We start from the raw sequence: 14327 nt of genomic DNA, 5'->3' as shown, positions 1-14327 counted from the left end.
TTTTTATGGGCTAATGGCCCAGATTTTTCAACATTTGTGACTTCTTTGGTCGTTAAAAATCGTAGTTTGTGACTTTAATGCTAAAACTTGGTTAGCGTTTATCTTGATTTTCATCTTCCACGTACATAAACTTTTTTTTACTGTAAACAAATGTTTTCTTACGTTTATTCTATGCACATAAACAAAAGGTCTTTTAGCTAACCGGATTAATGCAATAATTACTCTGGAAAGAAAGAATGAAAACGTTTGAATGTAAGTGCATTAGCTAGATGTTAAAATCCTAATGAGTTTACTTTCCCAAGAAAGATTGTACTAATTTGTAAAGACAACAAATATTAACACGAAATTTCAGCAATTTACAGGTAAGAGACTCAAAAGTACTTTGTAACAATGTTTTCTATTTTTATCCACAACCTTTTGTGCTTCCTCACTTCCCTTTTGGACTATTTATTCATTCATATTTCACAAAGGGAATCGACTTGTGAGATACGTTGATATACAACTCAAGTCTTCTCTACAGACTTCTAAATTTCTTCAAGACAAGGATGTTCCCCAATCATCAAACCACCGCTTGTTTTGTTTGCCAATTTATAACTGCGGCAAGAGAAACCGTATCCTCCTTTTTTTCTCTACAATCAGGAGCTCGGGGGAGGCTGGAAATAAGGGTGCTGCAGAGCTTCATCAACATTCATTCTGTCCTCCTACACTCCCCACACAAATATCATCCAAATACCCCAATGCTCTTTAAGGATAAGATAACTACAAGGTATATACATATAACGAGAAAAGTCAAGAGGATCTCACAGGGTACCACTGTAATAGACTCCGCACCAACCTTAAAGCCCAAACATTAGGAAACCTGCATTTTCCTTTCCACATTTCAGAAAAAAACTGTACCTAGCATCTTCTCAAAACTACCTTCATGTCAAGGAATCATCAAACTAACCCAATTTTAAGAGGGTCTCTACTCTTTATCTGTTCTCCAAAAAATTCTTCAGAGCATTTCCATGACGCAAGCGAAATCCCACCCTACATCCCACAATATATATAACCTTTGCATAAGACAATAATCATCCTAAATCATCCAAATTAAATTCACCCTGGCTGTAGACATTGCGACACTCGATAACATATGAGGCAAAAGAAAGCTGAACTGCTTACCAAGAATAACTGAACAACATAATATCATCAATTAAACATCAAACTGAATTTTTAAGACAAGTCAAACAAAACGTAGGTATATGAATTTACTAACCATGGTCACTCAACGAAACAAACTTTTCTTTACCTGCTTTGAGCTGGCTCCACCATGTTTTAAAGAGCTACCTGGGATTAGGATGCACATTTCCATAAAGGATCGAAGTCTGCCACCCAAAATTGAAATCCAAACAAATAACTAGTTGTCACCAAAGAGTTGTGTAGTGATCGGTCTCAAGCAAAAATGAGTTACACTCCTAAATGTAACTTACTTGTATGCAAGCTCTTTAAAGTTTTCACTCCAACCTCTGATATGTTGATCCAAAAGGGCACGTGTAACAGAACTAATATCAAAAACGTTTGGTGATCCTAAAATCATTTCTAACATCACAACCCCAACACTCCACATATCGTATCTGCAAGAAAAAAGGTGTCATATACTTGGCCAGGGTCAGTTGGAGCCACGTTTAAAAAAGAAAAGAAATAGTAGAACTCCCATACTTCATTGTCAAACTGGTCGGCCCACGGTGCCAGCTGCTGTTCAGAATGGCTTCGGGCGGTGCATAATCATGAGTTTGTTCTGCTCTGAATTCAAGATAATCCAAAGTATTATCATAATCAGGATTCACAAACCAGAGAAGGAAGAATTTCCAAAATAAATATACAAAAAGAAGTACCTTGAAGGACCTACTGAACCATAATAATGTTTCATTGTGAATTCATCAAGTGCACTGCCAAAGTCGATGATGCGCCTAAAAAGTGATTGTAACACCATCAGTTACCATGAAACAAAAATTACATAAGCGGAGGACTAAAAGACTTGAGTGTCGCAGAAGTTTAAAATACTGGAGCAAAATGAATAAACTAGAAGACTGTTATTACAGTACATTTTAGTTTTGAAGTTATAATCTCCTTTTGGTGCACCCTTTAAGCATCTGCCTGACTTGATGTCTTCAAGGCATATCACCATATTCTCTAAGGAACATGCCATGCATCTATTGTAATTAGTTTCCGTGAGAATAGTCATCTGTCACAGATTGTACACTATATGAACTACCATTAACATCAGAGTATTTCTTACCGGGTTTTATATCTCTGTGAGTAATATTGCGATCATGGCAGGCCTTTAGACCCAGCAACTGAAAAGAATGTTAAAGTGTAAAACGAAAAGCAAGCACAGATACGATTAGATCCCCACGATGCATCAGCACAAGAACAAAATCAGAACATTCTCAAAATTCCTACCAATTGCCATATTATTCTGCGCATTTCTTCTTTTCCTGAATCTGTTGTCTTCAACCATTTCCACCAGTTTGACGGACGAAGTATCTGCCCATGACTTGCCTCTTCAGCCTTTTCACCAGCAGGGATATTCTCTGCTTCTTCCACAGTGTACATCAGCTTTGATAAAGACACACCCTCGTGATGAAACACAAGCCATATGTCATTATATCGAGATTCAAAATACTCTATGTATCTTGCAATATGTTTCAAACCCTCTTCAGAGAGATCTAGTTCTGATGATGCTGATTGAGGACTTGACGTTTGCGCTGAAGAACTTCCACTTATGCTGTATGCATTTAGAAACAGTTCACCAAAATGTTTCTCCCTTAGACCACTTAAATATACAGTTGGTCCTCTCTCTACCTGTTTAGGAAAAAAACAGAATGTATAAATTTAATTTGTGAAGGACTTGCATCTACAAGACATCATGTAGGTCGATAGATATATGACATAACGAGCAGGGAGCTAAATCTTGCAAGGAATAACCTAAGCCAGATCCTTAATAATTTATTTATGCAAGAACCACTCAGTCTAAAACCATTTTTTACTGTAAGCAATAAACGGTGGAGAACTACTGCCAGTCTGCCACCCCAAAATAACCACAGAGTAATACCCACAAAACAAATACACGAAAAGAAAATGGCACACACATATCATATATAAAAAAGGAAGGATTAAAAGTCCCAAAAGAGAACACGCACCATTATACGCTTCAAAATGAAGGAGTTATCAGGAGCATTAGCATCATAATGATCTGTAGATGTACTGCTAGTTACGTTATCAACGTATTCGTTGGTATGACCACCACTTTTTGATGTATTCTCATCTTCCTGGATCCAACTAGTAGCGTTACTTCCTTGATAGCAATTCCAGTGAAATGCCAACCATACCTCACCAAATGCACCACGCCCAAATTTTTTCTTCAGGACATAGCTAAAAATCACATAGCATTACACACTTTCATCAGACATTTTCTAAGACTATTTTTTTTCTATTTGAAAAGATAACTGTTTCCATAATATGGAGACACTAATTCCAACATGTTTCTTTGTGAAAAAACATCTAGCCAAAATGCAACAAGAAGACGTTAATGCACTCAGCAACAGCATTTGCCCCTCCACAATTTAGCAGTGACTACATAGCCAAGGTTGCTATTCCTAATCAGAACTAGTTAAAACTTAAAATCATGAACAGCGATCCCATTCATCAATGATGATACGGAAAACGGAAAAAAAAAAACTTATCAATCACGAAGGAAAAGAAGAAGTCACCTCGAGTCCGGAAATGGAATTTCCTCCGTCCCGTTATTAGCACCAAAACCATGGAAGGGTACAGATTCAAGTAACCCAAGGAAAGTAGCAAAGCTATCAGGATTGATACACTGGTCTTGATTCTCGTTAGTAGCCGTCGCAGAAGGCAAGCACCAGCCTTTATCACCGGGAAAATGTTCAGATGCACCGACGAAGGGGAAGAATCAAGGATATGCTTATAAATAGTACAACAGCAACAAGGATGCTGAAAATAAAATGTCCTCTAAGAATTTTTCATTTACCAGAGAATGGCTCAACAGATGCAGGTAGAACCTGAGGCAAGTCACTCATGTAATCATTCAAATTGTCCATTTGTCCCAGAGACGTACCCATAAGGTGCTCTGACATATAAAAGCAGTAAAAGCTTCCGTTTTTAACTTCAACCTAGCATAAGAAGTATGGACATATCATTTAAGTTGTAATATTTTGCAGGTCGACAATGCAAACAGAACGATTTGTTACTCCCATATCTACAAAATGGTGAGATAATGCATATCATAATGATATGTCAGAGAATGCCTTGGAACAAACAAAAGACGAGTAGGAATAATGGAATCCTGTCAACTGGGTCATACCAGTAACCTGTTGAACATGGTTGCATGTGGTTGAGCCTGCTTGAATTGCAATGGACCCGAACTTATATCACCAGGTACTGTTGAAAAGACAAAAAACACTGATTAGCCAAACACGAGAGTGTCACACTCCAGATTTCATAATGCGGCTTGCAACCAAAGAAACTAACGTGGTAGTGCACATGTGTTACTCGTCAGTGCTGAATTGATCTTATATTTGTTGTTACCAATACTCTGCTCCTTCCGTTGAAGCTGAGAAACTAGATTAGATTTTAGAGGAACAACAACAGCAGCCATGTTATCCATGCTTCCCTTGTCAAAGGCAGTATTCACCAAGCAGTCTGCCAAAGAAACAGAGCAGTAAGAAGGCAGTCCTGCACCATAGCTGGTTTGATTGTTTACTTCCCCCAGACGATCACATACATCTTGCACCTTCAAGTTTTCAAAGATGCCATCAGATGACACTACCAAGTAGCTGTCATTAGCCAGTAGCGGCTGCCAGTCTAGCACCTCAGGTGCAGAGATGACACCGTAACTGAAACAGATATCAAAACTCATATTTCATCTTCAAGGAAAGTAAGTATAAACAAAAGAAATAGAGTTTCAGCAATAAGTTTGTTAAAAGAAAAACAGAAAGAAACTAAGATACAACCAGCAATGCCTACCTTTTAAAAGTAAGGTCGCCAATTGCACGGGAGACAGCTAGTTGACCGTTTACTCGTGACACACCGGCCCATTCAGTGACATAACCTCCTGCAGCTTCAACACGATTTTTTTCATCTTCTCTATTTGGATGATGATCTTTTGTCAATTCTTTGGCAATCAAACGCAGTCGCCCATTGCTATGTTCCAGTTTGAAGTCAGAGAACCGTGATGGGGAAGAAGAGTCTGGATTGCGCCTTCGCTCCCTGTACAGCTTCACTAAAGTAGCTGCAATAAGAAAACAAAATGTTTAGATCAAATTGATACACGTAATAGTGGGTTTCCGCTAGGCAGCTTGGTGTAGAAAAAGATGTTTCCAACCTCTAGCTTCATCCGGAGTCTCAAACTTTTCGGAGCACAAGAGTGCCTTAGAGTCACCGATACTGGCAACCATTAGTTGACCATCAGCGAAAAGTGCAACTGTAGCCGTAGAACCTGAATTCAACTTTCGGTTAGATGCTTCCTGGAGAAAAGAAGGTTTAGCTGGTTACATATTAATCAAGAAACTGAAGCTGAGATGTATATTCACAACCACTATAGGCGTATACCTTTGTAAATGTGGCATCAATGTCATGGATCGCTCTCAGCAATGCTTCCTTAATTATATTCAAGTGAAGAGAATCATCAAACTTTAATGGCGATGGGTCTCTCGTTCTGCCAAAAAAAAAAAAAACACTAGGATGGTCATTATAATTTGTCAAAAAACAGTACGTAGTTGATAGAAAGGAAGCAAATGGAAAAAGAACTCAACTGCATATTAGGATCCAGGTTGTATAGATGCATGATTTCATCACGAAGCGGAATAACAGGGTGATCTCCATTACTTGGTAACCTTCGAATCAGCTGCTTCGTGGGGGTGGTCATAGAAGAAAAGGTTGCGTCCAAGAGGAAGTTGATGTGCAAGGCAAAATAATCCAACAAAAGTCTGGAGGCCATGTCACTGGCTTCTGCACCATTGTGGCCGTCAAAGACAGCGGCAATCCCAACCAAAACATCCTTGGTTCCACTCTTCCCTGCTCGCTCAGATTACAGTCAGTGCTTCAGAGAGTTAAACTTTCAAAAGAATATCTACTGTTAAGCGAGAATAGAGATGCATACCGGGAAAGGGAATGCGGAGATCAAGAGCACAAAGAAGACGGTCCTCTTGGTATTTGCGGCGGCCTTGAAGGGCAGCCGTGTGGCAACGAGCATCCCCAGTGCGGGAGCGAGAAGGAGAAGGCCAATTCCAACGAGGACATTTGGGGGACTGAAACACAGCGGGAGCTCCTCCTTGTTTGTAAACCGTCAAACACGTGGAAGATTCCCCTCCGCAATAGCCCGAGAAAAAGAAGGCGATGATGATGAACCCTAGATTTGATTTGGCACTGCCCGTCATCTTCCCCCGTACATCCCTTGATTACAAAAATAGATAATTTAAAACTGATTCAGGATCCCTTAATGATTGAATTAGTAGTTATTGCGCTCAAAATGAAACATGTCCTTCCTATCAACTAGAAGATGTGCGGATAATCTCCATCCCCACACAAATAATCAACCAAAATCTTGACGGAGGATTTACGAGAGAATACAGATGAGGAAGCTAAACAAAATCAATTGAATCCCGCATTATCATAGATGACCATTTACCTAGAAAGGCGATCGGTTGAAGGACTGGATTGAAGACGGTGAACAACTAAGACTGGAGAAGACAACACCGTAACCCACCCTCCTCCCCCCTTTTTTTGGTTTAGCATCAATTAAAACTAAAAATGAAATTCCAAATAACACTTTTAATCCATTTTTCATTTTTGAATCAAAAAATCAAATATGCATATAGGAGGCTAGTACGGTACATATGTTAGCAAATGGGCCTGGTCTAAACTATTATCTCCGAAGCATAGGCCCAATAATATATTGTTTATTAATTATGGGCCTGGCCTAAATTATCATCTCCGAAACACCGATCGCTAATCGGTGGATGGTGATGATTAGATTGGAGGGACAAACGATGGCTATGATGTTCAATTCCACTGGTTAGTTTCTTTCGAGTCTCGTTTTTTTCTTGCAATAACTTGTTTTCAAGGGAATTTACAAACTAACTCAAAAAATATGTGCACTTGACGAATGAATCAAAACCAAATTTGTCGGCACTCCTTACTTTTTCCACAATCCAAATAAGAAAAAGAATACTTAAATAGAGACAGCGGTCATGTAAAAGAAAAGAAAGCCATCAGCAATTTGATAAAGAGAAACTTCGTAGCAGTTTCCAATATCGTTGTCAAGAAATGTGGAGGCTAATCTTCTTTATTATTCATGTGAAGACGACACTGAGAGAGATAAGGCAATTGACCTTTATATAGATAAACAAAGAAACAAATGAAGAAGTTAACCTCCACCAAATCGTAAATGTGTCCACCAATACATTATTCTCAACTCTTTTTGCTGCTCCTAGTAGCTTAGGTGTTGAGAGCAGCAGAGACGGAATGCTTCTGCAATCTTGGAGAACAGAAGAACTGAAGCAAGAATTGATGAATGGGGACGACAAATTTATTATATAGAAGCGCACACATGTCACACAACACCAAGCTTAACATATCCAAACGAATGAGCTTTTGAATATAACAAACTAAGCATGGCACTAGTAACTTGAAACTTTTCACCCACTAAAACTTGGAGAATTGTTTGTAACTCCATTTATTTTGGTTTAAAAGAAAAAGAAGAAGATCCTTGGCTCTGTGGTTGCTATTACGTTTGGCCGGAATCAGTGAAACCAGCCACCTGCTGTCCTCCGGGATTGAGCTATCCAGACCAATCCCTCAATCAGAGAGCACTTGGCCTTGAACATTCATTCCTTGAATTCACGCTCTTCTGTACTTGTATCGCGTTCTAGCGAGGCCCATCGGACCTGAGACCGAAGCGGGTCGCTAATAATAACAGGCCCAGTTATGTGTTCGTCACGTGGCAAACAGACAACCGTAGATTATATATCATTAATTAATTAATTACTGGGATAAAATTTATTTTTCTTTCATAGCCCCCGAGCGGATCGGAGCAACCTTACTTGCTTGCTAGCTTAATCGCAAAACGGCGAAGCGAGCAAGAATCATTGTCTCATACTCACATCCCTTTAGGTATCTGTCTTCACTCTTGTATTTCTCTTTTTATGCTTATTTTGGGGGTTTAGGGTTTTTCTGATGACAGATCTGATTATTTGAACTTTTATTTTATTTATGGTTTCGATAGAGCCTTTGCGGTTATCTTCAGGGTCGCTTTTGTATTGTCGGACTGCTTCAAATCTCATGTTAACTTGATAGTGTTCTTGATGCCCCCACCTCCCTAAATCATGATAGCATATCTTTAACTTCTTGCTTTGCTTGTGGTACTAGCAATGAGTAGTAGTAAGAAGAAGAATCCAACTGTATTCCTGGATGTCTCCATTGGCGGGGATCCCCTTGAACGTATCGTGATTGAGGTATTACATCCACACTCTCTGTGCCTTTCTTTTCCTTGTCTTAAAGTTTCTCTCTCAATTGCAGCTTTTTGCTCATCTTGTCCCCAAGACTGCCGAGAACTTTCGTGCCCTCTGCACAGGTACCCTTTTAACTTTCTTTGTGTGGTATTCATGTCAACTTGACAAGATAATAATGGGCTTCTCTCTCAGGTGAGGCAGGCCTTGGCAAGACCACTAGCAAGCCTCTACATTTCAAAGGATCATCTTTCCATCGAGTCATCAAAGGATTCATGGCCCAAGTATCTATCCCTTCTACTTATTCATTTTCTTCTATGCTTCTCATGGACAAACCAATTCATTACCGCTTCTCTTTCCTTCCTCTTTTTGCAGGGTGGTGATTTTTCTAATGGAAATGGTATTCTTCTAACCTCTTATCCTCTAATCATATTATATATAAGATCCTATGTATATTTTTATGTTGTCTGTACCTCACGGCCGTAGAGGCAGTCTAGTTACTAGTTAGCCACAACACACGTTTAAGGAACTGACACAAAGGAGCTAATTTTACATATGATGAAAATGGCACTTTAGAAGGGTGTATGGGTTTTTTTTTTGATTCATTACACTTAGAATAAATGATTTTGAAGGACTTTGGTTGGTTTTCAGGCACCGGCGGTGAGAGCATCTATGGTGGGAAGTTTCCAGGTACTACTTTTTTTTATAACCTCTATATTCACCTTTCTTGAGTTGGTAAAAAATCCTCAATATATTCTGTTACCTCTACAGATGAGAACTTTGAACTGGACCATGAAGAAGGTGGAGTCCTTTCGATGGCAAATTGTGGCCCAAACACCAACGGGTCACAGTTTTTTATCCTTTTCAAACGCCAGCCTCATCTCGATGGGTAATGCATGTTCCATAGATATGGTTATTTCTTAGAAATTAAACTCATTGTAAAAAACAGTTTGAAATGTTCTGTTTTTTTTCCCCCTGGAATCATATTGTAGGAAGCATGTTGTATTTGGGAAAGTCGTTAAGGGAATGGAAGTTGTCAAGAAAATGGAGCTCGTAGGGACGAGTGATGGTAAACCAACCAGCAATGTCAAAATAATTGACTGTGGCGAAGTGTCTCAGTTAAAAGGCGAGGATGCTGCTGAGAAAGATAAAGGTAGTGAAGTTAATTTTTGATTGTGGAATGGCTATGTTTATGATTCTTCGGTGATTTCCAGGGAAATTGAAAAAATCTAGCAAAGACTCACGGGAGAAGAGGACTAAGCGAAAAAGAAGATACTCGTCTTCGTCAGATTCATACAGCTCAAGTTCTGAATCAGATTCTGAATCAGAAACAGATTCATCCTCGTATGAGTCTAGTTCTTCCAGTGATGGGAAGCGTAGGAAGAGGAGGTCAACAAAGAGACACAAAGGCCGACGCGGGGAAAGAAAGATCAAAGGACGAAAGGGGAAAAAGAATGCTCGAGGAGATAGACCACCTCAACGCAGGTCTGGCTATTAGCTCAGTTAATGGTATTTAGTTTAGTCTTTGCCAGTTCTTCTGCGTGATTCTTTAGTGTGTTTTTTTTTTTACAGAAACAAGGATAGTTCAAGTGACACCGAGAGTAGCAATTCTGATGATGAGAGAATGGGCCACGAAAAGGCCAAAAAGTCAAAGAAAGCTAAAGGTAAGTGTAACTCTGTTAAGAATCTTGGGTCTTTCAGCCTGTATTTGGCAACTAGTTATCGTATGTGGAAGTGACATTGAATCTTGCTTTCTTCTTGGAACAGATGGTGTGCCTGTAAGGAATGCTGCTGATTCTAGTCCTGCGGAGAAGAAATTTTCGGGGGACAAACCAGATTCTCTTCTGAATGAAAATGAACTTGTAGGAAATGGAAAAGCCACCAAAGTTGATAATCAACGTGCGGACTCGGTGAAATCAAGGTTAATCCCCCTTACTTTACTTTACTTTGTGTTCTTCAGCTCTGCTTTTGCATTTATTTCCGTGTTCTGATTTGTGGTCCCTGGCAAACTTTTTACCATGTTCTATTGCTATATAGGAGTATGAGCCCAGTTTCTAGAAGAGGTCAAAACAGTAGGAGCAAAAGTCCTGCTAGTAGGAGCCCTGTGAGAGATGTTGGAAATAGGAGCACAAGTCCTCGCGAGAGGAAATCTTCAAAAAGCCCATCTCCAAATGGTGAGCCCAAGCGCATCCGAAAGGGGCGTGGGTTCACAGAACGTTATTCATTTGCTCGGAAGTACCGTACACCATCTCCTGAGCGTTCCCCTCCTCGGCGCTGGCCTGAGAGAAGAAGCTTTCAGGACAGGAACACGGACAGGTAACTTAAATACATACTGAAAACAATGAAAGTTGAGACTGTAAGTAAATAAATACTAAAGCCTTGTTTTTGTTTAAATTTGTGGAGGTATCCAAGCAACAGGAGTTACTCTGAACGCTCGCCTAGACGACGCTTTAGGAGCCCACCCAGGAGAAGGAGCCCTCCAAGGTTGGCTTTCTTTTATCTCTTTATGAAGAAGATTAAACTCCTAAGACAGTCGCTTTACATAAACTTGTCTGTCGTGCTGCATAGGTACAACCGGAGGAGAAGAAGCATTTCACGGAGTCCAGATGGGCAGCGCAGAGGTTTGAGAGAGAGCCAAAGTCCAAGTCATCGTAGCCCCAGAAAGAGGCAGCCAATTAGCCAAGACCTTAAATCCCGTCTGGGGCCACAAAGGTCTCCTGCAGAATCGCTCAGCGCTTCGCCCTCAACCTCCCCATCGGGACAGAGAGGTTTGGTTAGCTATGCAGATTGATCACTCATCCCTCCATTTGCATGCTGCCTGCCTGCTCTGATGACTTGCGAGTTTTGTTGTTGTTGTCATATGATACTCGTCACATTTGGCTGTTGTTGCTTTTCAGATTTTGTTGAATATTAATCAAATTTAAAGACTAGTTTTATTTCAGAATTAGATTTTGGGGATTTAATAATGTGCGATAACACAATTCTTTTGTTGTGGCTCATCGACCTATTGAGTAATTTAAATCTATAATAGATTTGAGCTTTTATTGGGCTCTCACACTAATAATCCTTATGGACCATTCGCCTATTAATCACATATTATTTTGAGCTTAAATTGGGCTTTATTTATAAGTGAAAACAATTCTTTAGTTATGGCCCATGGTCCTATTGTAAAGCTTATATTGGTCTTAAGAATGTGTGAGTTATAAAAAAGGCCTCCTTGACTTTTGGAGAAAATAAAATAAAAAGTGTACGGAAGAGGGGGTGAGAGTTTCTTTTCTGAGAGTGTCAGATCTGAGAGCGAAGGAAGGATGCGAGTGGGTGACAATCGGTAATAGAGAGCATCATAGAAGCCGCGTGACCTCATATCGAATTGAGATGGAGGAAGCTGCTTCTGTGGGCGATGCACATGCACGGGGGAAGCACATGATCCTTGCGGAGCTTGGTCGTGTGGAACAGGAAGTCAGATTCTTGGAGGTGAGAGATTCTTCTTCTTCTTTCTATTCTATTTTTAGCTGCCTAATTCACACTTGCTCGATGTTATTAGGTTGTAGACTGTTTTCTAAGAACTGGCTCATGTGTTCGAAATCTATTCTCCGTTGATTTTTGCTTACCTCATTCCTTCTTATATACTTGTGATCATAGTCCAGCTCCCCCTTTTCTCATTCATATGATGTGCTTTTCAATCTTGGATTGTATGTGTGCACTCTTTTGTGTCTTCATCTTTGAATTTCCCCAGAATTCGTTGCTATTACTCTCCAGAAAAAGTTGGAAGAGCTCGGCCAGACAGATAGTGTATCAACCCAGTGTGAGGAGTAAGTGAGGGAATCTCACCCTATCTTTTCTTTAGTTAGTTTCCTGAAACTTGCGTGTCTACTGGTGTGATCAACTTGTGTATTGTCATGACTCACAGGCTGCTTTGTGTCATCGAGAAATCACCTGACCCTCTCTTGCCACTGTGAGTTGCTTCCAACTCTTTTTGGTGTTTACATTTTGGTTGCTGTCTGATGCTGTGTGGTTTTGGCAGGACCAAGGGACCTTTGAACTTAGGATGGGACCGGTGGTTTGAAGCACCAAATGGGGGAGAACGCTGCAGATGCTTTATACTTTGATTCATGATAGTAAAATGTAGTAGTTACTATATAGGCTTGGCATTTTTGGTGGTAAAATATCTTTAACATGGGACCAAACTATTATCAAAATGTGTGTGTTTCAACATTGTGTGCATCTTCCCTTACTAGTAAAATCGTACAGGTTACGATGAGCATTGGATTGTATATAATGGTTTAGTTGCACGTATGTAAACAGTATATGTTTAATTTTGTCTGTATGAGATCCGAGCAATGGTGTATTAGCTTCTCAGGAGCATTTTCTTTCTCTAACTGTAATGTTTCATGCATAAAATATATCTTCTCTCTTGTCATTAGCCTTGTCAATGTTGCTATCACAGGTTTCTGGTGCGCTGGATCACGTTCACAATATATGACTTTTTTTTTTATGTCAAAGAACATAACACACAAATGGTGCTAATGTCTCGTTGTACAATACCTGGGACGTTGGAAGTATCTACAGTCTGAACAGTTGGTGGCGGAGCTGCAGGGGCATGGGCTGCCTGCTGTGTTTGAGGACTTGCTGGTTGCACAGAACCTATAACAGATCTTGGAGCAACTCCTGGAGTTGACATAGGTGTAAATCCTATGGGTCCAGCTCCTGGACCAACTACTTGGGGCATCTTGGGGTTAGAATATTTCCTAATTTGTGAAGGGACAGAGGATGCATATGAACCAGGACCAGGAGGAACGGGGTATGCATTGTTAGATTGTCCCTGATCACATAGCTGCTAGCTTAATCAAACTAAAAAGTGCCAGAAAATTCAAACACAGTTGAGTTGATGAATAACACACGGTGAATGAATGAGAAGCAATGGTTGGCTGCTAATATTGGTATGCGTTCTTCAGTGCAGGGGGAGTTGATGGAACAAAAGTAGTTCTCATGGATGGCTGAGCATTGCTTGCAGGTGCCGAAGGATATGATGGCTGCATATACACATGTTTGTCAAGAAATTTTGGCCCAAAAAACCTATACATAACAAACAAAACAGTTCCCCACCACAAACTTTTCCTCGCGACCTCTAAGATATAGATTTTACAGAACCAAACTGAAGCAAAGGTCTAACTTATCCCATTTTCCGGACATGTCATTAGAGGCTGAAATTCGGTTGAGGAGTATATTTTTCGGGGTTTTTGGCATTTGGCCACCACATACATAATCCAGATGATGTCTTCCTATCTCAAAAAATTGACCAATACCCTATAAAATAAACGGAAAATCTTCTGATCTAGACATCTGAAAACTGCCTGATAATGATGACCATTTATGCATATGATGTTGTAACGAAGAATGTGTAAAAGGAAATGCAACAAAGCCAAAACTTCAGGAACCTGTGGTGCTGGCTGAGCTTGGTGAGGCATAAACATGGTTGCTTGTTGCATTGGTGGATGTGAAGCTGGGGGCACATATCCTCCAACATAAGAATCGGTGTATGGTTGTTGATAGTGATTATCATATGGGTTACTGTCTTACTGATAATGTTTGGTTGCGCATGTGTTGGCTCATAAGCCACAGAAGAATACATGCTAAGTATGTTGTCCGTACAAGCTATATCCAGACTCTAGTTTAAAGACAGTTGCAGAGAAAAAAAGAATGAGACCTGATTATATGGTATGGTGCTTTGAAGCTGAATCTTGATTGGCTATTGAAAAAGTTTTTGTTTCCCTTTTAAGAAATCAAGTTTTTATGAATCTTGATTGGCTAATAAAA

General features: G+C 39.9%; 3 protein-coding genes across 4 annotated transcripts; 2 read left to right on the top strand and 1 right to left on the bottom strand.

Annotated features, from left to right (window-relative positions):
* Positions 1-270: 270 nt before the first annotated feature.
* LOC106444929 lies at positions 271-6855 on the bottom strand. Its single transcript, XM_013886370.3, has 21 exons — positions 6692-6855; positions 6164-6456; positions 5817-6078; positions 5614-5719; positions 5387-5528; positions 5029-5293; positions 4534-4898; positions 4367-4443; positions 4034-4175; positions 3753-3909; positions 3183-3414; positions 2443-2844; positions 2279-2336; positions 2085-2172; positions 1875-1949; positions 1699-1782; positions 1470-1613; positions 1289-1364; positions 947-1029; positions 805-859; positions 271-701 (listed from the first exon to the last, which is right to left on the bottom strand). The coding sequence occupies exons 1-21, from the start codon at positions 6796-6798 to the stop codon at positions 636-638; spliced, it is 3279 nt and encodes a 1092-aa protein (XP_013741824.1). The 5' UTR covers positions 6799-6855; the 3' UTR covers positions 271-635.
* A 1177-nt stretch (positions 6856-8032) lies between these two features.
* LOC106444923 (peptidyl-prolyl cis-trans isomerase CYP63) lies at positions 8033-11457 on the top strand. 2 transcript variants are annotated; one of them, XM_013886364.3, is made up of 14 exons: positions 8033-8175; positions 8431-8516; positions 8581-8635; positions 8706-8794; positions 8886-8910; positions 9162-9200; positions 9282-9399; positions 9503-9663; positions 9725-9995; positions 10083-10174; positions 10278-10431; positions 10548-10826; positions 10914-10994; positions 11079-11457. In XM_013886364.3, exons 2-14 carry the CDS (start codon positions 8433-8435, stop codon positions 11299-11301), a joined length of 1671 nt encoding a protein of 556 aa, XP_013741818.1. In that variant the 5' UTR covers positions 8033-8175; positions 8431-8432; the 3' UTR covers positions 11302-11457. The 2 variants fall into 2 exon arrangements, with proteins under 2 accessions (XP_013741818.1, XP_022573536.1); XM_022717815.2 differs by lacking the exon at positions 8033-8175 and having other exon boundaries at positions 8412-8516.
* A 292-nt stretch (positions 11458-11749) lies between these two features.
* Positions 11750-12889, top strand: LOC106444926 (guanine nucleotide-binding protein subunit gamma 1-like). The gene is made up of 4 exons (XM_013886367.3): positions 11750-11984; positions 12270-12322; positions 12421-12465; positions 12535-12889. The coding sequence occupies exons 1-4, from the start codon at positions 11886-11888 to the stop codon at positions 12617-12619; spliced, it is 282 nt and encodes a 93-aa protein (XP_013741821.1). The 5' UTR covers positions 11750-11885; the 3' UTR covers positions 12620-12889.
* Positions 12890-14327: the final 1438 nt, after the last annotated feature.

The sequence above is a fragment of the Brassica napus genome, chromosome A4, assembly GCF_020379485.1.
Source record: "Brassica napus cultivar Da-Ae chromosome A4, Da-Ae, whole genome shotgun sequence".
Classification (NCBI taxonomy): domain Eukaryota; kingdom Viridiplantae; phylum Streptophyta; class Magnoliopsida; order Brassicales; family Brassicaceae; genus Brassica; species Brassica napus.
This window is presented reverse-complemented; position numbering and strand designations above follow the sequence as displayed.

Bases quoted from the DNA above. Each gene is read 5' to 3' on its own strand.
- LOC106444929 (XM_013886370.3), bottom strand. From the start codon at position 6,798: ATGCTAAACCAAAAAAAGGGGGGAGGAGGGTGGGTTACGGTGTTGTCT. The intron at 5,294-5,386 runs GTTGGAAACATC...TTCTTATTGCAG, and splicing joins GACTCCGGATGAAGCTAGAG to CTACTTTAGTGAAGCTGTAC. The intron at 1,030-1,288 runs GTAAAGAAAAGT...TGTGGGATGTAG, and splicing joins GTGGAGCCAGCTCAAAGCAG to GGTGGGATTTCGCTTGCGTC.
- LOC106444926 (XM_013886367.3), top strand. From the start codon at position 11,886: ATGGAGGAAGCTGCTTCTGTGGGCGATGCACATGCACGGGGGAAGCAC. The intron at 11,985-12,269 runs GTGAGAGATTCT...ATTACTCTCCAG, and splicing joins AGGAAGTCAGATTCTTGGAG to AAAAAGTTGGAAGAGCTCGG. The intron at 12,466-12,534 runs GTGAGTTGCTTC...TGGTTTTGGCAG, and splicing joins CCTGACCCTCTCTTGCCACT to GACCAAGGGACCTTTGAACT.
- LOC106444923 (XM_013886364.3), top strand. From the start codon at position 8,433: ATGAGTAGTAGTAAGAAGAAGAATCCAACTGTATTCCTGGATGTCTCC. The intron at 9,400-9,502 runs GTAATGCATGTT...ATCATATTGTAG, and splicing joins CGCCAGCCTCATCTCGATGG to GAAGCATGTTGTATTTGGGA. The intron at 10,432-10,547 runs GTTAATCCCCCT...ATTGCTATATAG, and splicing joins GCGGACTCGGTGAAATCAAG to GAGTATGAGCCCAGTTTCTA.